The sequence below is a fragment of the Pseudopipra pipra genome, chromosome 20, assembly GCF_036250125.1.
Source record: "Pseudopipra pipra isolate bDixPip1 chromosome 20, bDixPip1.hap1, whole genome shotgun sequence".
NCBI classification, from domain to species: Eukaryota; Metazoa; Chordata; class Aves; order Passeriformes; family Pipridae; genus Pseudopipra; species Pseudopipra pipra.
Window position 1 is genome coordinate 9,233,394 of NC_087568.1, and position 25,157 is coordinate 9,258,550.

The 25,157-nt window shown below is 48.0% G+C and overlaps 1 protein-coding gene across 13 annotated transcripts in view; it reads right to left on the reverse strand.

Annotated features, from left to right (window-relative positions):
- The window catches only part of CACNA1B (calcium voltage-gated channel subunit alpha1 B), a 317,185-nt gene that overhangs the window by 65,513 nt on the left and 226,515 nt on the right, over positions 1-25,157 (reverse strand). For all 13 annotated transcript variants that reach the window (XM_064677120.1, XM_064677125.1, XM_064677122.1 and 10 more), the window contains 8 exons: positions 23,502-24,320; positions 21,354-21,568; positions 18,629-18,749; positions 15,066-15,195; positions 12,500-12,559; positions 11,594-11,700; positions 2,815-2,911; positions 463-623 (listed from right to left, as the gene is read on the reverse strand). In XM_064677120.1, coding sequence (XP_064533190.1) covers positions 463-623; positions 2,815-2,911; positions 11,594-11,700; positions 12,500-12,559; positions 15,066-15,195; positions 18,629-18,749; positions 21,354-21,568; positions 23,502-24,320 — 1,710 coding nt within the window. The remainder of the gene's footprint in view (positions 1-462; positions 624-2,814; positions 2,912-11,593; positions 11,701-12,499; positions 12,560-15,065; positions 15,196-18,628; positions 18,750-21,353; positions 21,569-23,501; positions 24,321-25,157) is intronic.

Here is a 25,157-nt window from a genome sequence, read left to right on the forward strand (position 1 = left end):
GGCAAGACATGACAGGGCTTTTAAGATGTTCAATCCCTTTTCTCACTAATTAGGAGCTCTTTGACTTCCTAAGCTTCTGATTATTTAGTCATTATGTTTTCCCAGTTCCTAGGAGTTCTTAGGATCAAGGCAACAGGCGGAAAGAGGAGTCACACTGTCAAAAACCCTCCAACCCCTCAAACCCCCTTGATTTAAAAACCACCCCTAGACCTCCCTGGGAAGGAAGGTGACTCCCCTGCCTCCTTAAGCATTTGGGGAAGCATTTGCTGGATCAGAGCCAGGAATGACACAGCTATTAAAGAAGGAAAAGGAGAATTCACCTCTAGGGTAACTGTGCTGGTGTTGCCCTCACTTAGAGGAGACTCTTCGTGCTCAGCAGCTGATTCAGCTCCGGGACAACCTGGGGACCTGCTGCTGGAGGAGGAAGGTTGCTGCCCACCCTGGCCCTGCCCCCAGCTGTACCTGCAGTCCTTCTCCAGCTCCTTGGACTCGTCAGTGCAGTAGAAGAATCTGCCCTTGAAGAGCTGCACGGCAATGACGGCAAAAATGAACATGAAGAGCATGTAAACGATGAGGATGTTGAGGACGTTCTTCAGGGAGTTCACCACACAGTCAAAGACAGCCTGGGAGGGAGGAGAACCAGGTCAAGGGCTTGGGAGAGAGGAAAAGTGCATCCAACAGCTTGGCTTCCATCTGAGCACACTTCATACACTCGTGGAATCACTGGCTTGGGTTGGAAGGGACCTTAAAGATCCCCCAGTGCCACCCCCTGCCATGGGCAGGGACACCTTCCACTAGCCCAGGTGACTCCAACCTGGCCTTGAACCCTTCCAGGGATGGGGCAGCCACAGCTTCTCTGGGAATTCTATCACAGGGAAGAATTCCTTCCCAATATCCAACCTAAATCTCATCACCCAACCCACAACCCAGGGGTGGGTTCATGGAACTTGCCCACCAAGGGTTTGCCCAAACAATAACTCCAGCTTCCTTCAGCTCCTGCTTTCTTGGCAAGTTTGGCTGTGCCACTGAATTTTCTGGGCTTGCCCATAAAATTTATAAAGACAATCACAGCTTGTTGAGATCAGTATTTGTCCTAAACAAACATTCCCATGGCCAATTATGAAATGAAAATTGTACTTGTGTTTATTTTACTCATGTACTGGATAAATAAAAACTACCTGAATAACAAGGAAAATATACCAGATACAAACCAAATGCTTTAAATAATATTTTTCTAAAGGACTGCCTCTCGAAATTAAGTGTGACTAACCCAGTCAGCACATGTCACTTCTGAACTCCCTGCAAAGAACTCCTCAAACACATTTATTACTTGGTTATTAGTCCCTGCTGCACTGTTACAAGTAACCTGCAGTTTGATTTTAGTAGGAGAAGTTGGTCCTAATCATAGAAATGGAATGGTCTTAGTGCCCAAGCTCAGGGTTTGTACAATACTGCTCCTGCTTCTAGGAATGGAAGGGAATAATTCCCAAAGTTACACTCCTGAAGCAACTCAGAAACCCTGAATTAAAACACTGGGAATATCTCTGATCAGCCCATTGATCCTGCTGATTGTTTCTCACAAGACCACATCCAGTAAAAAAAAAAAAAAAAAAAGAATTGAAATAATTTGGAAGACTTTTAATCCTAGAATTGTTTAGGTTGGAGAAGGTCTCTTAAGATCATCGAGCTTCAGCCCCTTGATGTCTTCACAGTGAGAGGCCCAAAATGGACCCAAGTTCACTTAAAAAACCAGATAAACACAACTTCTGCTTCACATAAAGATTTATGAGTATTTCTTTTGAAATTAGAAAACCACCCTGTTTGAAAATCAGACAGAAATCAACAAAAATCAAGTGTTCAGTGTCCTGCTGGAGGACTGAGCTACTGCTGACTATTTTGTTTTTCACCTCAGAGCTTTACATTTTAAATTTCTAACCAAATGAAGACCTTTTTCTGCGTTGTCCAACATGAATGTTCCTTATCTTTTCAGAGACATTTAGTATGCATAAAATCAGAGTTATTTCAGCCTGAATAGTGGGCAAGGATAAAAGCAAACCTATAGAACAGCTGACCCTCATTTTGATGTGAAATCAGGAACTGTCAGACAAAAGCACCCACTGCTCTTCCCCCACCTCTCACAGAATATTCAGCAGGTATTCAAGAGTTCCCAAACCTCAGAAATTATTGAATTTTGTTAACTCCTTCCTTTCTCTGCTTCCAGGGAGTGGCTGTACCTCGAAGGGTTGGTGAAATGGCGTTGAATGAGTAACCACGGGTCACTACATTTATTTTAATTTGTAGCTTAGTGTTGTAGAGGTGAAAAGGTACAGCTCTAAAACCCTGCACTATGGATTATTTACCAGAAAGATGAACAGATTAAAACTCCTCACACAGCAATGACATTTCTCTTTTGACAGCCCGTGGAAAATCTTGCAATATTCACGTTAAACTCTCCAGGGAAAGCCAAACATTCCAACCCCCATTTTCTCCTGTATCATTTCTAAGAGCATCCCACTTGTGAGCTGTAAATTAAATTACTTGAGGGTGGGGGTTTTTTTATTTCTTTTCTTTTTTTTAGGAGTTTTATTTTCACGTGGGTCCACAACAATTCCTAACATGGCCCACGATGTTTGCAACAGAAACAAAGTGTTTGACATTTGCTAAACATCTGCACAGCTATTTTTACCCATCTGGCAAAGGGATTGATTGCAACAAAATCAAAGGAGCAGAAATAACTTGGGTTGGGTCCATAGGCTTCTACTCAGATCACTCACAAAGCTCCAGAGAAGGAAAAATTGGGGGTTGTTTTCTAACCTTTAGCTTTGGCAGCCTCTTGATGGTTTTCAGAGGTCTGAGGACCCGCAGGACTCGCAGGGACTTGATGGTGTTGATGTCCTTGCCTTTGGTTCCTCTGCAAGGGAGAAAAGGCACAAGAACAACAATAATTTGGTCCTCAGGTCGCCAACCCGGATGTTTGTAGGTTCCCAGTGTGGTTTTGGTGGTGGAACTGCTTTGCTTTGGGGGGTTTGTTCCAGGTTTGGGGTCCGTCCTCACCGTGGCCGCAGATGAGCCCCACCTGAGCCGTGTCCTGGGCAGGACGTGGGCCTGGCACTGCTCCCCACAGGAGCCTCCTCTCCCTTCCCAGCTACTCACTGAGCATCCCCCAGGATCTGGGGCCCTTCCTGCCCCGACTCCACACCCAGGCAACAGTTCCTGCTCCAGCCCCAGGAGAAGGGACAAAGTCACGCTCGGCTCTCCTTCCTCCCAAGGGAGTGGGGCAGGAGGAGGTTTCTCCGTGCACTTCTCCGGCAGGAACACTGTGCCTGGACAAGCAGTGACCAGAGGGAACAGGAGCCTCCCAGGTGAGGGACAGAGCCTCGTCCTTGAGTGTCTCTTGGAAGACATGCTACCAAACCCATGCAGGAACATGTAATATTGCAGCATATTACATGCCTGGAGCAGCGCCGGGGCAGCTTCCCACTTAGGCATGCAAGGGGCTGTAAGTCACAGCCTGGGTCTGGGTTTGGTTCAAACTGAGTGCAAGGCTTGAGAAGGTTCCCCTTGTTAACATCAAGAGGGTTTTTAAGGGGAAGGACAGAGTTCCTTGCCTCGTGCACTTGCAAAAATAAATAAATAAGAAAAGACACAGTGACACCTTCTTCCAACCCAACAGCAAAACAATGACATTCCCCTTCGGTTCATATGAAGTGAAAAATGGGATGAAAGTCTGTCACAGGGTTTTATTCATGAGTGTGGGTTTGGGTCTGAGACTGTACTGAGGTAACACAGGTGTGAATGAGGAACACGTGGAGCAGATGCTGGAACACCTATTCTATGCTCTCCCAGTTGGCTCCTTCTCCAAGAGGAAGGAAATAAAGGTACAAGTGACCCCAGAGACCCACAGGAGGTTTGTGAGGGCCTGCAGAGCTTCCCCCACCCTCTGGCCCCCAGCCCTCCACACTGTGCTCAGGGAGAAGCACCCAGAGTGCAGGAAACCACCCCATTTCATGGCTGACTGACCTTGCTCAGCCCTGCAAAGTGTCTTTTTGCAATCAATCCACTGCCAGAAGGCTTAGAACTCACTGCTGTCACTGGAACTCAATCCTAAACTGGACTGGAATCTACAACCCATCTCATCTCTCTCTTCTCTTCAATAACCAGGCCCTGCAGTTGTCCTGGAACACAATAACATACAGGAATGTTTGGAGGGCTCTGGGTTGGATCCCAGTGATATCTACACTGAACACAAATTGCCTTTCCAAAGGATTTAATATAGGGGAGAGGGTGAACAGGATGGAGAGGTGCCATCTCTCCCTCTCTCATCTTTCAGGGCTGCTTTAGGGCCATTCTGATCCATCCCAGGTGGATCCTGACTGCTGGCACGGCTGTAAATCCAGGTGATGGAGCTGATACTCAGGACTGATTTAGTGCCACAAAATACCCATTAGATATTTAAAAGAAATAATATTTGATTCTCATTAGAAACCCTTTAATCTGTTCTCTGCCAACAGAGCTTTTCCTGGCTTTCTTGTCAGGTTTTGGCACAGCTGAAGGTCTGGCCCATGCTTGGCTTGGCATATTTGCTTTCAGCTCCCCCAGCTCCCAGCCAGTACCATCCCTGCTGTGCTCACTGTGTCACCACAGCTCACCTGGAGCTCACCTGCTCCAAGGGGGCTTTGTCTGAGCCCTGGCTGCAAAATCATTTGTTCATCCTCTCAAGGAGGGCATTCAGTGGCAGGAGGGAAGTAGAAAGGGAAATGGGTTGTAGGGAAGGAGATCCCAAAGGAGATCCCACCTGGCCTGGCCAGCCTGGTCCCAGGGCTGATGGTCCCCCCATCCCCTTGGCTGCCCCTGCTGCTCCCTCCACCCTCTCCCCTCTGGAAGGCCAAGCAAATCCCTTACACTGCTCCACTTTTCCCAGGATTGCCCTCCCTGAGGGAGGTGGGAGCTGAGGAAAGCAGAGAAGAGTGAGAGTGAGAGAGTTAAAGGCCATGTTGGGGCAGGAGGAGGGAAAAAGAAGAGGTGGGGTGCTCAGCCCAGAACTCTACTCATTCTCCATCATTGGTGGCCACGTTTCTGGTTGACAGATTAACACACAGCCCAAAAAAACAAACCTCAGCACTGCTCTCCTGGGCTCACCCAGAACTCCAGAAGCTCCATGTGCTGTCTGCCAGTGCTCCCAGTTCCAGGAGACCTGGACACCTGCCCCACACTAATTAACAACTGCACTAATTAGGCCTCGTGGAAGGCGAAGTTCCAGACCAGAACAGGCTCTGGTCTCACAGGGTTGGCCCCACTCCTGAAGGAACAACTCCCGTGGACTCAACACTTGGAGGGAGGTCAAAATGTTTGTAGGGAGGTCAGACAGACCTTCTGGGGGCTCGTGGCTCCCTGGGGCAGAGCAAATCCTTGCTCCTGCTTTTCCCTGGCCCAGGGGGGTGTGGATGAGCACCCTGAGAGCTGGGAGGTGAAGGGCAGCCAGCTCCAGTCACACCCAATTCCTTCTGCCTCAGAGGAGGACACTCAGAAGGGCTGATTTCTCTTTCTCCATTCAGGCACTTAAGCAAATAAAGAGCGTGAGCCAATTAAATGTTAATGGGATTTCTGCTCTGAGCCATACAGAGAATCCTGAAAAACATCCTGATTTCTTGTCGCAGGAAGGTTCCTGCTCCAGGACAAAGCTTTTCCAGTGCCCTGGTGCTCTGAACTGGAGGGGTGCAAATTGCTTTTTAAATTAAAGGACACCCTGCAACTCTTTCAGCCTCTCAAATAAAAACCCTCGGGGTTGTTTTTGGTGTTTTTAAGAAGCCCCTCTACCAATATTGGGGGGTTTTTTTCACTGCTTTAATACAAAGCCAGATGTCCAACAAAACAAAAGGTCCAGATGGAAGCAGGATTCAGTCAAAAGGTGTATCCAAGCACACATTTGACCTGAATATTCCTCACAACAAAAATAAATTGCTGTGGAAGGGCAAGATCTCAGCTGACTGCAGAAGAACAACTACAAAATTCAGAAGAGCTGAGTTTGGAAGAGCTGTAGAGGGTCACAGGATAAAGGCAGACAGCAAACAGCAGCCTAGAGACTTAAAAATAATAACAATAAAAGAATTCCATGAATAAAAAAATTACATTAGATCAATTTTAGTTGCATTAGGTCAGTTCTGGGTGTTGTTTTTTGTCCTGTGGCAGTTTGCTGCTCGTTTATTTAAAACATTAAAACCATTTTAAAAGAGCTTCGTGAAGCCTTTTTTTTTTTTCCCCTTCAATAAATCCAAAGAGCCTTTAAAAAATTGACGAGTCCTTTCAAATGGAAGCTCCCTGTTTCTGTTGCTGCTGCCAGCAGCTCTGATTTCACACCACATGGGCTTCTCAGAGTCGTGGCATCAAAAATTCAGGGCAGGGCGGAGCCGCCGCCGCCTGTGAGTGCCCCAAAGCCCCAAGGCAGAGGGTGAATTCCTCCACTGAGGAGGAAAGGAGGTCACACCACTCTGCCACAAACATAAAGCCTCCCTTTTCCTGCCTCTAAACTCTCTGCTTTCCTAGAGGGAAGAAAGAATGGAGCACCTGGTTCCCTGGATCACATCAAGACCTTCCTTTGCATCCTCCGCTGGGGAGGAGCCCACCCAGCTCCTGCCCTGCTGGGATGGGGGTGGGAGATGACACAGCTGTGGCCCCAAAAGCAGACAGCAAAACTGCCACCTCCTTGCAGGGCATTAAATAGGACTTTCTGACCCCCTTCCTTTGGAAGTTGCCCCTTCCAGCCTCTCATAAAACTCTCCACGCTCTGTTCTTTTATCAAAGGCTCTTCGGAGCCGGGTGGTATCACCCAGGCTGCACTGAGTTGGTCCTGCAGCTTCCAGCGCTGCTGTTTGCAGGTGAAACCCTCCAAAAGAGAATAAACCTGCTCCTTTACACCTAATTATTAAGATTTCCAGGAATTGCAGCTCGCCCATCAACGCTGCACCCACCGAGTCACCCCCTCAAACCCTTCTGGCACAGATTTATCTGCCTGTGCTTTGGGCAAGACTCCCTGATCTGCTTGGCTTTCTGCCTCTGCCTAAAGAAAACCGGGATGAATGAGGGTTGTTAAGGGACATTTCACCGGATAATGGGGAAGAAGGGGACGGAGGAGTCGATGCAATGGGTGGAACATGAGTTGTTTCCACAGTGGTGACTGTTGGACAGGCAAAAACAGTGCAGCAAGAGACAGGAATAACATATTACCCCATGAAACTCCTAGAGAGAGATTCCAGCCAGGAGAAGACAAAGAAAGAGCAGAGTCAATGACAAACAGCAACATCAGAGCCCCCCCTGCACACAGAGATCCCCCAGGCCCTGGCCCACACCCCCAAATAAAGGAGCCCCAGCCCTTCCCCTCGGGAGCAAAGAAACCTCCAAAGGTCCTGTCCAAATGGGTGGTTGGGGCATGTTCATGTCCACAAAAAGAAAGCAATTTCTCCTTGAAATGCATTGCTAAATGGCTACATTTAATCAATTTATTACCATCAGCATCAGTGGTGTTGTTTCTAGCATCTCTCTTTCTAAAATTTATTTTAATTATTTTTTTAAAATTTATTTCCTTTAAAATATTTTAATTATTTTTTTAATTTATTTCCTTTAAAATATTTTAATAATTTTTTAAAAAAATTATTTCCTTTAAAATATTTCAGCTTTTTTTAAAAAAATTTATTTCTTTTAAAATATTTGAATTAATCACCCCTTCCACTCACACGAAAATAAACCTCCAGATGTCCCTTCCCCCTCCTCCCCTGCTCCTCAGCAGCTGGTTTTTTTAACCAACCAGGTACATTTTACACCTGGAGCTGAGGGGTTTGGATGACAAATTTTGCTTGTAAATTTGCTTTAAGCTCCTTTACTTCTATTTCCCTCAAGACTCAATCATGTCTGTGTGTTTGTGGCATGTTCATGTCCACAAAAATAAAGGAATGTCTCCTTGAAATGCATTGCTAAATGGCTACATTTAATCAATTTATTATCAGCAGCATCAGTGGTGTTGTTTCTAGCATCTCTCCGGGCACTCTTTCTAAAATTTATTTTAATTTTTGTTTTAAATTTATTTCCTTTAAAATATTTTAATTTTTTTAAATTTATTTCCTTTAAAATATTTTAATTATAAAATATTTTAATTATTTTTTAAAAATTTATTTCCTTTAAAATATTTCAATTTTTTTAAAAAAAAATTTATTTCTTTTAAAATGTTTGAATTAATCAGCCCTTCCACTCACATGAAAATAAACCTCCAAATGTCCCTTCCTCCCCTGGACACTCTGGGAGGTGCAGCCTCCACTCTTTGGCAAATGCTGGTTGATTTTCCAAAGAGCATTAGGACATTCTGTGCATCTCCACCACCTTTGTGCTGCTCCTCAGCAGCTGTTCCTACCCATCAGATACATTTTACACCTGGAGCTGATGGGTTTGGATGACAAATTTTGCTTGTAAATTTGCTTTAAGCTCCTTTACTTCTATTTCCCTGAAGGCTCAAACAAATCTGTGTGTTTGTGACATGTTTCTCTGTAGGAAAAGAAGGGAATTTCTCTTGGAAATGCATTGCTAAATGGATAATTTTAATTAATTTATTATCAGCAACATCAGTGTTGTTGTTTTAAGCATCTCTCTGGGGCCTTTTTTAAAAATTTAATTTTTTTTCTCAATTTTATTTCTTTATTCCGAACTGCTTCTATGAATGTCTTTATTTTTTAACTCCAGTTAAGCACAGGACAGCTTCTAAAGAGGCAGAAAGCAGACCAGCAGCTGGTTGGAGAGGCTGAGCAGGGTCTGTTGAACCTTCCAGCAAGGGCTGATAACCAACCCATGTGCCTAAATAAACACAGGCTGTTGCAATATTCCAGCTGGGAGCTTTCAGGGAGCTCTGTTATTCCCAGGTTTTTGGTGATGTGTCTGTTCAGCAGCTGGTTCAGACACCAGGGAGGTCAAGGACATGAATTAAATCCCACCTTGCACGAGGTGATTGTGTGTTCTGGCCACAATAAAGAGATTTATTACACTGCTGGTGAGTGGCAGGGTTTGCTGGAAAAATCCAACCCAACAACAGAGTTGATTCTCCAAGAGCTCATTTTCAGGATTATCAAAATTCAGGGTGTCCAGTTTAACCAAGCAAAGAGTTGGGGCAAGGACAGGACTCTCAAGTTTGCACCTGATTATTCTGTTATTATTTATAACTGGAACAGAGAGCAAATAATCCCCTGGGAGTGACTGACTTAAACCAGAAATACTTCAAATATTCTCTGAACTGGACATCAACACTCCCCTCCTACTGAAATGTGGATGTGGGGCAGAGGGTACAGAAATCATCAAAAGCACAGAAAAAATTCCAATTTTTCCAGGTCTCCCAATAGCTTTGTCTCCCTTTAATCTGGGAGACAGTAACTAGGCAGGTTTTATGCATTCCCTGCCAAATTCTCACTCAGAAGGTAAAATAGAAGCAGCTTGGGGCACTATTATAAAGCACAGGCAGGGGATGTAAAAGTAATTTATTTAGAGGCTGATGAGGTGCTGTTAGATATTCATGGCCCAACATAGAAAACCTGAGCAGGAAAAGACTCCAAAAGATTAAAAATTATTCATTTTAATCCTTAACTTGACCAAAAGAAAAAAAAAAACCCTTGTTCAAAGGAAAGTCTTGCTCAAAGAGAAGAGATTTTCAAGGCAAACCCTGGTGTTTGTTCTCACAAAATGCTCCTTCTCCCGGTCTGTTTGAATTCCTGATGGGAAAGGGAAATTCTCATTGAACTGCAGACCTGGGGAATATTGTTTTGCAGATTAATACTTGTGACTGTGGTTATTTGCCTTTTCTATGTCTCTTCCATTCCAAGGAGCTCTGTGTTAACTTGCTAAATGCTTTTTTAGGAGGGTTTTGCTTAGTCTGGCCACGTCCAGCTCTAAAAGCTGTTCTATAATATATCCCACATGCAGGGAAAAGAAGCCCCACATGTCTAGTCAAGCTTAAAAAGCAGCTTGGGTTTGGATGTTAAATTTTAGGTAAGACATTCACCAGCCCAGCAATTCCATCTCGAGTTTTGCTTAGGACAGAGCACTCAGCTCCTCGATAAAACTGAATTTTAACGAATGGGGACAAAGTTTTTGAAGAGGGGAGGGCACCATCCCTTTGAAAAACTTCTGCTGGACGTGACTTTCTCAAAAACTTAAATAATTCCTTAATAATATAATTTAAATAATTAACAATTCTGGAGGATCAGGCACAGAAAGCCCAGATCCCAATATCCCCAAGTGTCACCCCTCAAAAATCACACCAACAATGTCAAGCCCATCTCCTTCAGTCCATCCACTTCTTGGAGGTTTGTTTGTTTGTTTGTTTGTTTGTTTGTTTGTTTTTAATCCAGCACTTATGGAAAATAGAAGATCTAACCCACAAATCTGAACGTGAAAGGAATTTTGACGCCTCGGAAAACGCAAAATTCCTGAGAAATATTCCAGGATACCCTTCCCAGAAAGGACCCGGGAAGTTTTTGTCCTGCAAAGGGGACACGTTTCCCACCAGCAGAGCTGACAGGAGGAGCTTGGGGACGAAGCTTAAAAATGACTGGCAGTTTAAAGTGGACAAGACACACTCCCGTGGTTCCCTGACAAAGGGGAACGCTTTTCTCTTCAGCAATTAAACCCTGCTCATTCTCATTAGCAACTTAAACAATTGCTAAATTGTTTAACGTGTTGACAAACAGGTGAGCGGAGCTGTGAAACGCTCCTATAATTGCTCAAGGCTGATTTAGCAGAAGATTAAACTGCCCGAGTCCTGCGGGCTCTTTCCAGGTCATCTCCTGTTGTTTCTCCGGGAAACATTTGCAAACAACTCTTTCCACGGCCCAGAAATACAGGTGGAAAATTTTCCTTTCATTGTCCAGCTCTGAACTCCCTGAGTTCTGAGGAACCTGCCTTTAAAAAGCGCTCAAAGGGAAAGCCAATCTTCATTTTGAAACGGCAATTCCTCTGTGCCCGGGGCTGAAAATCCTCCCTGATAGTAAAGAAGCCCAGGGAATGTTATTTAATGTCATAAATCCCGAGCTGTGTTCGAGGGAGGGAGCAACGAGCCTTAAAAGTGAAACTGTGGAAATGCAAGTTCCCTGAATGAGAGAGGAGAAAAGAGCAGAGAAATGCCGAGGTCTGTGACCCAGAAACACCCACAGCTCCAGAAATAATGTTTTGCAGGGAGTTCACTGACTTATCAGCTGATTTCATTAACTCCTTTCTCACAGGAAGAGCAGTTCCTACAACAATTGCCCCGAGACACTGGACTGCCACAAACTGTTACAATAGATTCTTGAAAAGAACTTGGCCAAACAGTCACAACAGTGTTTGAAGGAGCAGTGAATGGACTCACCCTAAAGCTGGAGGATTTTCAAGAGGTTCAACAGCACCAGTTTAGTTGGGTTTATTTTTTTCTCCCTCCCAGCTACGAGATGAAAAAGGGCAGAAACTGAGCATTTCACTGAGAAATGGGGCCACACGTGTTATGGATCAACTCTCTCTCTCTGCCAGGCCCTGCCTCCTCTGTGGTTATTCCCTAGAAATTGGGGTGTTAAGGGAATGTACTTACGAGAAGGCAAAGGCCACCAAGGCCCCACTGACCACAATGAAGTCCAGGATGTTCCACAGGTCACGGAAGTAGGAGCCAGGGTGGAGTAACAGCCCCAGGTCGATCATCTGGAGAGGAGACACAGGAAAAGGAAGAGTTTTAATAAAACTCTGTACCAAATCCACACTGCCAAGGTGCAGGAGAGTGTTCTTGAGCAAATGACCCTTCCCAAGGTGGAGATACTCGGCCAAGCTGCTCCTCTCCGAGAGGCACGAAGAGCTCTGCCAAAAATGGAGCTCAAGAGGCAAGAAACCAGAACCAAAAGCTCAAGAAAAGAGTCTCCACTGCAACCCAGGGTTCTCTGCACAGACAGCCATTAATCTGGGGGTTATTCTGCATCTCTTTTGCAGCTTGCTCTGACAGTAAAACCTACCCCAGGAATAAATCCGGACTTTATTAGGATTGGGCTTCCTGGGAAGTTGCTGCCCCACAGGCTCAGCAAAACCTGTCGCCCTACTGAGGAAAGTCAAAAGAGAAATCCTCAATTTTCTGAGACGTGACAGAGCAGGAATCAGTGGCTGTTAACATTCCAAAAGGAGAAGGGAAGATTCAGCCACGTCTCAGTGAGGTCTGTCAGCTCCCGTGTCTTTAACCACACACCCCAGGCATTTCTGATCCTCTTACACAGCCACAGCTACCAAAGAGATCTTTACTTTCCTCCATAAATTGTGAGATTAAAGAAACCAGGAGAGCCACTGCAGAAGGACATCTGGCTACTTCTGAGAGCTGTTCTCAAGTTAAAGCTTTCCAGCACTGCCACCTCTCCAGGGAGTTCTGTCCTCCTCCACCCCTTCTCCAGCATCCCAGAAGTAGATGAATGTCAATTGAAAACAGGAGGTGAATCTTTCTGCTTGGAGAAATTCTTACCTTGATCACCATCTCAAAGGTAAAGACACCTGTAAATATATAATCCAAGTATTTCAGAGCCTAAATGGGAGAGAGAAATGTGTGTTAGGAGGGGCCACACACTGAAATAACACATAAAAAGTAAAACATTATTATAGCAATGGTTTATTTGGGTAAATATGATCTGACAGGAGGTTTTCAAATAGTTTAAGCATAAAATTTAAATCTGATTTTAAACAGTTACCTTAAACAGCAGGATTTCTCCCAGTCCTTGCCAGACTCCACCCAAGGGTGGCTTCAGTGCACCTGCATTTATGGCAGGTTTATTAAGGGAAAAAGAGTATTTCAAATGGAAATATTGAAATATCCTTTCCTAGGGAGCTCGTTTACCAGCCCCTTTGTGGTAGCTCGGGTTTCTGTTCTCTAGCTGAGGACAGTATTATCAAAGTGAAATACCACATGAGCAAGTAGCAAAACATTATTCTAGCAATGGTTTATTTGCTTTGATAGGTAAAAATCATCTGACAAGAGGTTTTCAAATCATTTAGGCATAAAATTTAAATCTGATTTTAAACAGCTGACTTAAACAGCAGCATTTCTCCCAGTCCTTGCCAGACTCCACCCAAGGGTGGCTTCAGTGCACCTGCATTTATGGCAGGTTTTTCAAGGGAAAAAGGGTATTTCACATGGAAATATTGGAATATCCTTTCCTAGAGAGCTTGTTCACCAGCCCCTGGGCAGCAGCCTGGGTTTATCTTCTCTGGCTGACGACAATGTTATTAAAGACCTCAGGAGAGTAAGAAAGTGATAAAATCCTTCCTGAAAACCTGATTCTACACTTATTAAGGATGAGGAAGAGAGATTGCTCCTTCAGCTCGTTATTGATGTGGGGATTATGGATCTGTCTCTGGAAGAAGCTGATCCTGACCAGGTTCAGGAGCAGGAGGCCAGGCCAGGCACCTCCTGCCCTGCTGAGCTCTGCTCTGGAGCAGTTCAGCTGCTCAGTCTGTTCAAGGGCTGGGTGAACACAGATTCCTGGGAAAGCAACACCAGTGCCTGTAGGTCTCCTAGATTTGAGCACAATTCCGTGGATGGGATGCACCTCTTTGGAGTATCACAGAACTGAACAGAGTGGATGGGCAGTAAATCAATACAGATACGAAATCATAGAATCATCGAGGTTGGAAAAGAACTCCAAGATCATCAAGTGCAACCTTTGACCAAACCCCCCCATGCCAATAACCCACATTGCAAAGTGCCACATTTCCTTGCTTTTTGACCCTTTCCAGGGCTGGTGACCCCACTGTTTCCCTGGACAGCCTGTCCCAGTGCTTGACCACTCTTTCAGTGATGAATTCTTTTTCCTAATATCCGACCCAAACCTCCCCTGGCACAACTGGAAGCCATAAATATCCCGTGATGTCCACACCCTACAACCATCTACACTGATGAGTCCAAAATTAGGCTTCACCTTGCAGTGTCTATACTTAATTTCAGAGCTCTCAACTCCCACTTGTCCATGTAACCACAGCCAGCTCTGTGCCAATGTCCTCATGGGAATGTGCTTGAAATATGGCACCCAGCTGCACCATGAACTCTCCTGGGCTGCATGTCCTCGTGTCAAAGGTGGCACACTCACATTTGTGACAGCACCATCTCCAGAAATCCAAACAAGTGTGGTTTGACACCCACAGACAAGTAGATTTGCTACGAATTCTTGGAGATTTCTACCAAGATAAAGAAACACCTCTGGTTTGCCTTCCTCAGGCTCTGCTCTAGCAGGAGACCTTAGGACAATGCCCCATCCCTGGAAGTGTCCAAGGCCAGGTTGGATGGGCCTTGGAGCAATCTGGGATAGTGGAAGGTGGCCCTGCCCATGGCAGGGGTGGGAGGGGATGAGTTTTAAGCTTTTCCCAGCCCAAACCACGCTGTGATTCTGTGATTCTGTGTCAGCCCTGGCTGGTGACCAGGGAAGCCTTTCCCACTGCTGAATTGTGTCCCAGCTTTTCAGGCTTCTCCACACAAGTCACATCAGTGATTTCCAAGTGCTGAAACTCAAATATGGTTGAAGCAGCAGAAAGGGACAGGAATTATGAGTATTTTGTCCCAGAATGTGCTGAGCTGGGAGGGACTCACAAGGACCATCAAGTCCAACTCCTGGCCCTGCACAAAACCATCCCCAAGGGTCACACCCTGTGCCCCAGAGGATCATCCAAACCCTCCTGGAGCTCTGGCAGCCTTGGGGCTGTGCCCACTGCCCTGGGGAGCCTGGGCAGTGCCCAACCACCCTCTGGGGGAAGAACCTTTTGCTGAGATCCAACCTGACCCTGCCCTGGCACAGCTCCAGCCATTCCCTGGGTGCTGTCCCTGCTCCCCACAGTGCCCAACCACCCTCTGGGAGAAGAACCTTTTCTTGACCTCCAACCTCTCTGCAGAGTGGCCCAAGCACATCTGAGGATGCCATCAAAGCCAGCTCTAGTTCTGCACCGTGTCACCCTTCGGAGATGGGGACGGTGCTGGGAACGGCCAATCCACGTGCTGGGAGAAGCAGGGCAAGGTTACTCTGGCCACATTGGCTGGGACTCACATCATTCCTGGGTGACTCAGCTTGGACAGGGTCTTCTGCAGCCAGGGCAATGCTGCTGAGGGCGATGACTATCAGGATGACCATCTCGAAGTAGCGCAGGTTGACGATGTAGTGGAAGAGCCGCCGAATCCTGCGGGCAAAACAAGCACAGGGGAGGTTTGGCACGGCGGGATGAGAGGCTGGCACGAGGACAGGGTCCCTCAGGAGCATGATCTTTAGGATTTCTACTACAGTAAGGGTAATAAAATAAAAAACCATGAGCAATGGGTTTAAATTCTACTTTGCAACAGATCTGCGGGGTGAGATTTAAAGTAAGATTTAAACATCCCTGCAGCGCTCTCTGCAAGGCAATGACCATTTATCTCTGTATTTATCTATTTATCTCTCTCCCCATCTGTCAAAAGGGAGCTTCCAAGCCTTCAGACTCGATTCTCCAAATTCCTCAGGAACAGCACCTTTAGGATTCCTGTTACAGCAATGGTAATACAATAAAAAACACGAGCAACGGGTTTAAATTCCAGTTTACAACAGAGCTGTGGTGAGATTTCAAGTCAGATGTAAACATCCCTGCACTGCTCTCTGCAAAGCAATGACATCTATTTATCTCTCTGTTTATCTCCCTATTTATCTCCCTATCTATTTATCTCTGTATTTATCTCTCTATCTATTTATCTATTTATCTCCCTATTTCTCTCTCTCCCCATCTGTCAAAAGGCCATTGAGAGCTTTCAAGCCTTCAGACTTGATTCTACAAATTATGTTTCTCTCCTCCCCCACCCTTCTCCCTCTGAACCCCCAGGTTAACGTCCTGCCAGTTCAAAACAAGGTTTGAAATCCTTTTAATATCAGCTAATCCCTTTAAAATTGAGACACAGGCACTTGGAGACTCAGCTGAAACTGCCTTTGTAGCTGAGTATTATTCCTTCCAATCTCTCCCTTGCCAAGTATCTCTGCCTTCACTTTAAGATACCCTTTCTAATCTGCACAAATACTTTACAGTAATATATTTGATTACTTTACCCTAATCTTTTTATTCACAAATGGTGCCCAAGAAAAGTGACAAATGCTTCAATCTCTGAGCAATCCGAAACTATTCACAAATTGCAGCTAATGGCTCTATCTGACCACAGTTCACAAATCCTTAACTGCACACAGAGCTCTACATTTGCACCATATTTGTCAGCTGAATAAAGGACTTGGGTTCTGCCTGGGAATCAAATCCTATATTTAACTCCCCAACAACTTTATCTGAGAACGTCTTTCAGTTGCTCCATCCCATTTTCTCTAAGCAAATATCTGAAGAGTCAGAATTAAAGTCTTTTTTCTTCACATCTACTTACACATTCCTTCTCTTTGGACTGCTAATGGATTCAGAATGAAAAAAGAGCTACAAATACCGGGGAAACAGATTTGATAGAAAATAACGTGAAGAAAAGTGCTTTTGTGGGTCCCTGAACTCTGGTTATCAACCCAACAGAGGAAGATTATCATCTACATGTAGATTATCATCTACACGAATCCACAGGAGGGAAAGGCACCGTTTTCAATAACATTTGTAGCCGTAATTCTTGCATCAAACCCAATCCATCAAAGAAATAACAAGGCCCTATTCTTAGATCCTCATCATTCACGACCAGCAGCGGGGCGTGGGAGCGTTTGTAAACTGCCAGCGGTGCTCGAGAAATCACTTTGCATCCACGGCTGCTCGGAGAGGCTGGGGCCTCTTGGAAAGTCAGGCAGTTTATTTCTGCTTCCCTGAACTGTTCTGCCCCCTGGCAGCACCCAGGCCATGCAGCCCCAGCAGGGCTTGGATGGGAGATGTCAGAGTGAAGCGTCAGCCCCCGGAAAGCAGAAGGACCTCTCTGGAGAACTTAACACCAGCCAAAACGCCTCAGGGCATCCAGCTGGGGCTGCATCTTGCCCAGGGCAGGAATAACAAGTTGCTGACATTCCTAGAGTTTGGTCTTTGTCTTGTGATTCCCCCTTGGCCCTGTGTTATAACGCGTTTTCTCTCCCGGTGAACTTGGGTTCTTTCAGTGGTCTTTTAGTGCAGCTTTTGGGGGAGAAAACTGCAGGGCAGCTGAAACAACACAGCACACCCTGGACTGGGGGGCTCAGGAGGTCAAAACTGTAGGGTGAGGTGAGAGGAGATCAGCAGATATATGGTACAAAAAATTCTTGCTGCTTCTCTGTCTGCCCAGCCCACACCTCAGACCCTTCTGGGCTCGGGACCATCTCACTTCCCACTCAGCAGCGCTGCCTGAGCAGACATTTTGCAGCTGAAGCTCATTTTTGGTGGTCACTCCACAACAAAAAGGCTTGAGCTACCAAATATTAGGGAAATACTATGTCCTTATCCAGCCAGACAAGCTTCATAATCCTAATTTGGCTCCCCAGGGCAGTGGGCACAGCCCCAAGGCTGCCAGAGCTCCAGGAGGGTTTGGACAACGCTCTGAGGGACAGGGTGGGATTGTTGGGGTGTCTGTGCAGGGCCAGGGGTTGGATTGATGATCCTGGTGGGTCCCTCCAGCTCAGGATATTGTGTGATTCTATGATTTTATTCAGCCTGCCCAGTGTCCAGGGGGCCAGACCATGGCTTCCACCACAGATGCTTCTCTGACGTCACATCTGAGCTCGTTTTGTCCCACTGACGGCACAGACAGCCAGGGTGCCACCATCCTGAGGAGCAGCAGGTGCAGGAGAACTCATTCTTCTCTCAAATCAAGCTGCCAAAAAAAGGCCTGAGTTCTCCTTTGGTATCTGAGCATAAACCTCAGGGAGAAACTCCAGGCTCTACACCGAGTCTACCTGAGCCGGAGGGCAACAACCACCTCTGCTCCCCGGAGATCTCCGGCTTGGCAGGAGCTTCAAACGCCCTAAAAATGACTCACAGCCCTTCATGCTATGATTATTACAACCCCTGCTGCTCCCCCCTGGCCCTGCAGCCCCCCAGAGTGACACAGGCAGTGTTTCCAGGCCCTGAGCACAAAGCTCCCCACGAGGCAGAGCCACCCGGAGCGGAAGGAATGCCAAAATCCCAACAGATCCCACCAGCTGCACCCTCAGCCTGGGCAGAGGAAAAACAGGCATGTTCTCCCACAGGTTCAGAGTTTGCACTGATGTGAAGGTACCAGGATGGAAAGAACAGGAATTCCAGCTGAGGAACCTGCAAGAATTTGCTGTCAAAACCAACCTCCCCAACATGCTACTCCTGATACCTTTTCCCAGTGATAGCCCAAAACTCACCCTTTAGTGATTTAGGTGAACAAAATGCCCACCTGAGGGTCAGCAGGGTGGTTTGGATCTGCCTAAAGCATCCTCTTTTCTCAGTTTATTAATATTTATTTTTTATATTTCTTTTTTATATTTATTTTTATTTCTGTTTCTTTTCCCCTGGCAGTTTATACCCCGGGAAAGCCCAGCTGAGCGGCAGCATCCAGCCCACTTATTTGATATTATTTAATATCCAAATGTGTTTGACCGGCAGAGATGGAGATAAAAGTGATGTGATTGCTCTGAATAACCAGTTCCTGTCAGCCAAAAGCAGAGTTAGAAGGACTTACGGGTTTGTGGGGCTCAGGATGAACATGGAGCTGTAAGGCAGGATTGGTTTAGGCCCATTTTTCGTCAGGTCATCGACGTCTTTCTTCTCCTCTGTTTTGCTTTCAAACTCCACGTTGTTCACTGAGATGGGAATTTGAGGGGAGAGAAAGGAGAGAGTTAAAATTGCATCCCCAGTGTCCCCACAGGAGGCTCTTGCAACAGCTGGATATGCAAACAGCGCAGCTGGGAGAGCAAACAGCCTTTGGATATGTTGATTAAACGTGATGAACAATCATTTGATTATTATCCCCACTGCTTACACACAGTTCTGCCCCACAACTGCTGTGCTGATGAGCAGTGGATCACAAGCAGGCAGGAAATGAAGCTGCTCAGTGCAGACACACAAAGAAACCAGGCACTTATTTATCCAAGAGCTGCCAAAGTGGGGATGGAAAACCCTTTTCAAACAGCACAGATTATTAGGGAGAGAGGATCAGCGAGGGATCCTTGGGAAGAGAACAAAAGGCAGGATGGCTGAGCAGCCTCCTAATCCTGTGTCTTCTGCCCTAGATCAGGAGCAAGGTTGGCTTTGGAGGGGGCAGAAGTGCAAATTCATAGATGAGATCTAATAATTTTGGGGCTAAAATTGCTGAACTTCCCAGCATTAGGAAAAGAGACCTGGAAGGGGCTTCCTGCAGCCCCTGATCTGTGCCTGCCTCGTGCAGCTCAGTTTTGTCAGAGCTGTGTAAAGGTGTCGAGCTCCACCTCCCATCAGACTTTTAACTTCTCCAAGATTGTTCCAAACCTCACTCCCAGAGGTTGGAAACTTTTCAATTTTCATCCTAAGTTGACTTGCAGTGGGTTTGTAGGATAATTTACTGAAGATCATTTCCAATATATGAACTGAAACATGTTTTATTCTGCAAATACTCTTCTTAGGCAGATATTGAGACTCATCCATTAACTGCCAGAACCTGGAGTCCACAACCTCAGCTCCCTTAGAATGTGCCAGGTGCAGGGCTTTTATCACTTTTTATTTTATTCTGCAAGGAAATGACAGTTCCTTGTGTGTGAGTGACATGTTCAATAAACTCCTTATTGTATCTCCAGCCAGATAGTGAGGAAATGGGCAGGACAGATAAACTGTGATTGGCAGGAAGTCAGCATTGCAATATAGTAAAATTATCATTTAAGAGGAAAAAAAAAGGAGAAAGAAGAAGGAAAAAAAAAAGACAAGTCTTGTGGTTGACAACACAGGGAAAAAGCTCACAGAGACCCTGCTTTTGGCTGTGCCTCTTGGAAAGCGGAGTCCTGACAGCCTGAAGGAGTTCAGGACCTCTTGGAGTTCACACTGCAATTTTCCTTGGCATCCCTACCCTCAAGAGTTCTCCAGGTTGTTCCTGCTCTGCCAGGGATCAGCCCCAAGCTGGTGGCTGGGGGGCTTCAGGGCACATCATGGGCACAACAGTCTTGGGACCATCTGGAAAACTAAATCTGCACTGACAGACCCAAGGCAAAGAGCTGTGGAGCAGGACAGGCTCAGTCAGAGGGGAGCTGCTCAGACTGAGGTGCAGAGGGTTGCAGAAAGCTCAGGACTGGCCCAGCCTGCAGGAACCCGGAGCAGTGGGACCACCAAGGGTGCTGTGGTGGCTGTGAGGCCACGAGGACCTGCTGCTCCACAGTGAGCAAGCCAAGAGGTGGGAATCCATCCTGAGGGCCTGAATGCAATGCCACCACCTCCCCTGGCCTTTGCTGAGGGGCCTGTTGCTGCTCAGCCCCCAGGATGCCAAAGGAACCACAGCCCATCCCTGCTGGAGTAGGAGGAAGGGGATAAAGCAGAAGAGCTGCTCCTGTGCTCACCTCAGGCTGGGGCTGCTTTGCTGCACCAGCTGCTGATTTTCCTGCCCAGCCCTCAGTTACTACATTTTTCTGGTTTTCCTGCTCCTTCATCTTTCTCTTTTGCAGAACCAGGATGTGCTCTGGGGGAGCCATCTCCAGGGAACCTCGCGGGGTGTTTTCCAGGAACCCATTTTTGGGTACCCGCAGGCTGCATGAAATGTGGATCCTGTATCAACAGGTTCTCCTGTCTGCCTCTGTGAGGATGCTGGTGGCCAGGAGAGCCACCAGATGATCAGGAACCTATTTTTGGGTACCTGCAGGCTGCATGAATTGTAGAATTGCTAGGGGCCAGGACAGCCACCAGGTGACCCAGGAACCCTTCTTGAGTTCTGCAGGCTGCCTGAATCGTAGATCCTCTATCAACAGGTTCTCCTGTCTGCCTCTGTGAGGATGCTGGTGGCCAGGAGAGCCACCAGGTGATCCAGGAACCCATTTTTGGGTACCTGCAGGCTGCCTGAATCGCAGATCCTGTATCAACAGGTTCTCCTGTCTGCCTTTTGTGAGGATGCTGCTGACCAGGAGAGCCACCAGGTGACCCAGGAACCCTCCTTGAGTTCTGCAGGCTGCCTGATTTGTAGTTCCTGTATCAACAGGTTCTCCTGTCTACATCTGTGAGGATGCTGGTGGCCAGGACAGCCAGCAGCTGACCCAGGAACCCTCCTTGAGTTCTGCAGGCTGCCTGAATCACAGATCCTGTATCAACAGGTTCTCCTGTCTGCCTTTTGTGAGGATGCTGGTGGCCAGGAGAGCCCCCACCTGACCCAGTGTGTGCTGCCCCCTCCCCGACAAGTTGGCTCTTCCCTGGCAATTCCCTGGCAGAAGAAGCCTGGAGAGCAAGGCACTCACTTGGTATGACAGTGGTCTCCCCCGGGGGGGCCGTGATGGTGACGGGGATGTTCACAGTGGTGGTTTTGTCCAGGGGGGGTTGGATCATCCTCGTCACGTTCTTCTGGTTGTCGGCGTCCTCGGGCTGCTCGGGCACCTTCTGCAGGTACGTGCTGGGCAGGGTGTGCACGGGGACACTCACACTGCCACTGGCCTCCAGCTCAACCTGGTTCTCCCTGAGGCAGAGGAGCAGGGTTTGGTAAATGTGGTACAGAAGGATTCAGAGAACACGTGAATGTGACCCTGCACCTCTGTGACACCTCTGGGTTGGGGTTAGGGTTGGGGTTAGGGTTGGGGTTAGGGTTTAACCTCTGAAACCTCTGGGTTGGATTTAGGGTTGGGGTTAGGGTTTCATCTTTCTGAAAACTGTGGGTTGAGGTTAGGGTTGGGGTTAGGATTGGGATTACATTGGGGTTAGGGTTGGGTTTAGGGTTGGGGTTAGGGTTTCACCTCTGAAACCTCTGGGTTAGGGTTAGGGTTGAGGTTAGGGTTTCACCTCTGTGAAACCTCTGGCTTGGGGTTAGGGATGGGTTTAGGGTTTCTCCTCTGTGAAACCTCTGGGTTAGAGTTAGAGTTGGGGTTTCACCTCTGGGTTTCACAGACTCTTCTCTTCATGGAAACCCTTTGCAGGAAAGCCACAGCCTGCAGGACACAACTCACTGATAGCACAGGATGGGCCCTTTCCCTCTGAGACCTCCTGGGCCAACATCCAAGCACAACATTAAACTGGACTGTGCCCTGAGTGTCCCTTTATTCTGTTTAATGAGCCCCATAACTGAGGTTCACAAGGCCCAAGTGGCCCTGGCGTGGAGCAGTGACATTAACTCCCCACATCAGCTGGCTGCTGAATGAGGGCTGACATTCTGCTTCCTAATGCTCTCCTGAGGCCTTATTTAAACGTGGTGATTGTCCCTGGCACTCCTGAACTGCTCTGTAACGTTTCTGTCAGCAGCTAAAGAGCTCCTGCTTTCCTCTGCAGCAGCAGCTCCACTCCAGTGAGCTGGAAGGGGAGCCTGTGCACACGAGCAAACTAAACAGCATGCAAAGTGTTTTGAAATTCATCTGAAAGCAAGATAATATAGACAGGAAAATTATTATCTCAGTGCCACTCACAGCTCTCCACGGTGACATGAACTCTATTCTAAAGAATCCCAGTGCAATTTCTTTTCCATTGGACTAATAGAGCTGAAAAGGCAATCTATCCTTCTTTATTAACTACTCCAAATGCTCCACCAGTGCTATTTTTCTCACTTGACTTACATAAGAATTAAAGCAAATGGGAGACATCGTTGTTCTCGATGGAAGGAGCCACGTGCTGGAACAACTGGTGGTGCAGCTGACAGGGCTCAGCATTAAAAAAGGGGAATTTTAAAAAACGTCCCTCAGAAAGTTCTTTCAGAGGCTGTAAAATTCTCTGCTCTGTGTTATGTCCTAGAGGGTCTGTGGGTATTTGCATCAAGGATGTTTCCTTCCTTAAAACCTGGTTCCTATGGACAGAGATCAGCTTTGGGAGTAAAATAGGACTGCGGGTTATGGTGGAGGGTGGGGTGAGCACAAGGACCACAGGGAATGCCGTGGGAAGGGGAATAAGGAATTTTCTGAAACACATTTGAGGTTTTGTGGCCCCTGAGCCATCCAAGGGGTGAGTCTGTCCTGTCCAACCTGGCCTTGGACACTTCCAGGGATGGAGCAGCCACAGTTTCTCTGGGTAACCTGTGCCAGGGCCTCTCCACCCTCACCGTGAAAAAATACCTTCCCAAAATCCCATCTAGCCCTGCCCTCTGGCAGTGGGAAGCCATTCCCCCTTGTCCTGTCACTCCAGGCCCTTGTCCCAAGTCCCTCTCCAGTTCTCTTGGAGTCCCTTTAGGTCCTGCAAGGGGTTCTCAGGTCTCCCTGGATCCTTCTCTTCTCCAGGTGAACCCCCCCAGCTCTCCCAGCCTGGCTCCAGAGCAGAGGGGCTCCAGCCCTCGGAGCATCTTTGTGGCCTCCTCTGGACTCGCTCCAGCAGGTCCATGCCCTTCCTATGTTGGAGGCCCCAGAGCCGGACACAGGGCTCCAGGTGGGATCAGAGCAGTTCCCAAGGCGTGTATCCAAACGAAATCCACTTACTTGGGCTGGTGGTTCCGGTGCTCCTTCTCTCCAGCCTCCGCCTCCTTCTCCCCGTTCTCCTTCTCCACCGACTCGTACGTGGACAGGGCCCTGTTCCTGAGCCTGTGCCGCCTGTGGGGCTCCTCTCCGTTCTCCCCCTTGGGCTCCCCATCCCTGTTGCCGGAGCGGGACCCTCCACGGTGCCGGGAGCGCCGCTCTCCGCGGGCGCCGTTGGCGGTGCCGTTGCCGTCCTTGCCCTGGCGCTCGGTGGAGTGCCGGTGCGTGCGGTGCCTGCGGTGCTCCTTCTCCCCCGACTCCTCCACCGAGCCCCGCCGGTGGTGCCTCTTCCCCCCTTCCTGCCCCCTGTTCCGCTCGCTCTTCCCTTCCTTGCTCCCGCCTTCCACCTCCTTGCTGCGGCTCCGGTGCTGCCGGTGCCGCTCCTCCTTGTTGGCGGCCGCGGTCTCCGCGCTCTCCTCCTTGGGCGCGTCGCCCTTCTCCTGCTCCACCTGCTTCTCCTTATCCCGGTGCCGGTGGTGCTTCCGCGGAGCTTCTGCCCCGTCGGCAGAGCCGCCCTTGGGGTGCTCCTGCACCTCCTGCACGTCGCCGGGGCTCAGCTTGTTGATGTTGTTCCTGCCTTCGCTCCGGGGCTCCACCACCAGCGGCCGGTCCAGGTGGGTCTTCATGTCCGGCCTGATGTGCAGGGTGGTGGCGTAACGGACCCGCTCCTCGGGGTCCAGCTCGTTGTACAGGGCCTCGCAGCTGGCTCGGAAGTTGTGCATCCGGATCTGGCTGGTCCTCTGCTCCCAGACCGACTTGGATTTGGAGGAGTTCTGCTGCTTGCTGAGGGGAAGGGAGGAAGGGGAAAAGTGAGTGTCCGAATTTACACCGGTTCCCTGAACAACAACCCAAAAAAATTTAAAAAAAAAAAAAGAGAATTTTCAGCTGAGATGGGGAATTAGAGGGTCGAACCAAAGGAATTGTAGGAATGGAGAGAGAATGGCTGGCGGAGAACACGAGCAGGGAAAGCCAGCGGGATCACCGGGGTTAGTTTGCCCACACACACGTAAGGCACCCTGGGACCAGCCCTCTGGAAAGGAGTTCTCCTCATTTCTAAAACGTGGAAGCATCAGGTAGAGTCTGAAGGATTAAAGTGTCAGCACACAAACCACACACCCCAGCCAGAGCTTTGAAACAGCCCACAAAGCTTCCCACAAGTAACAGCACCTTTTCCCCACCTGGAAACATCGGGATGAGCAAATTAGTGATGAGCAAGAGCGGTTAGATTGGCAGCAGGAGTGAGGGGAAGTCATTGAAGTCCAACCCTTGGCCCTGCACAGACACCCCAACAATCCCACCCTGGCCCTCAGAGCCTTGTCCAAACCCTCCTGGAGCTCTGGCAGCCTTGGGGCTGTGCCCACTGCCCTGGGGAGCCTGGGCAGTGCCAACCACCCTCTGGGGGAAGAACCTTTTCCTGAGATCCAACCTGACCCTGCCCTGACACAGCTCCAGCCATTCCCTGGGTGCTGTCCCTGCTCACACAGAGCAGAGATTGGAGCTGCCCCTCGGGAGGAGCTGCAGACCCCGGTGAGGTCTGACCTCAGTCTCCTCTTCTCCAGCTGAACCTCCAAGTCACCTCTTCTGCTCCTCTTATGGCCCCTCCAGACCCTTCACCATCTC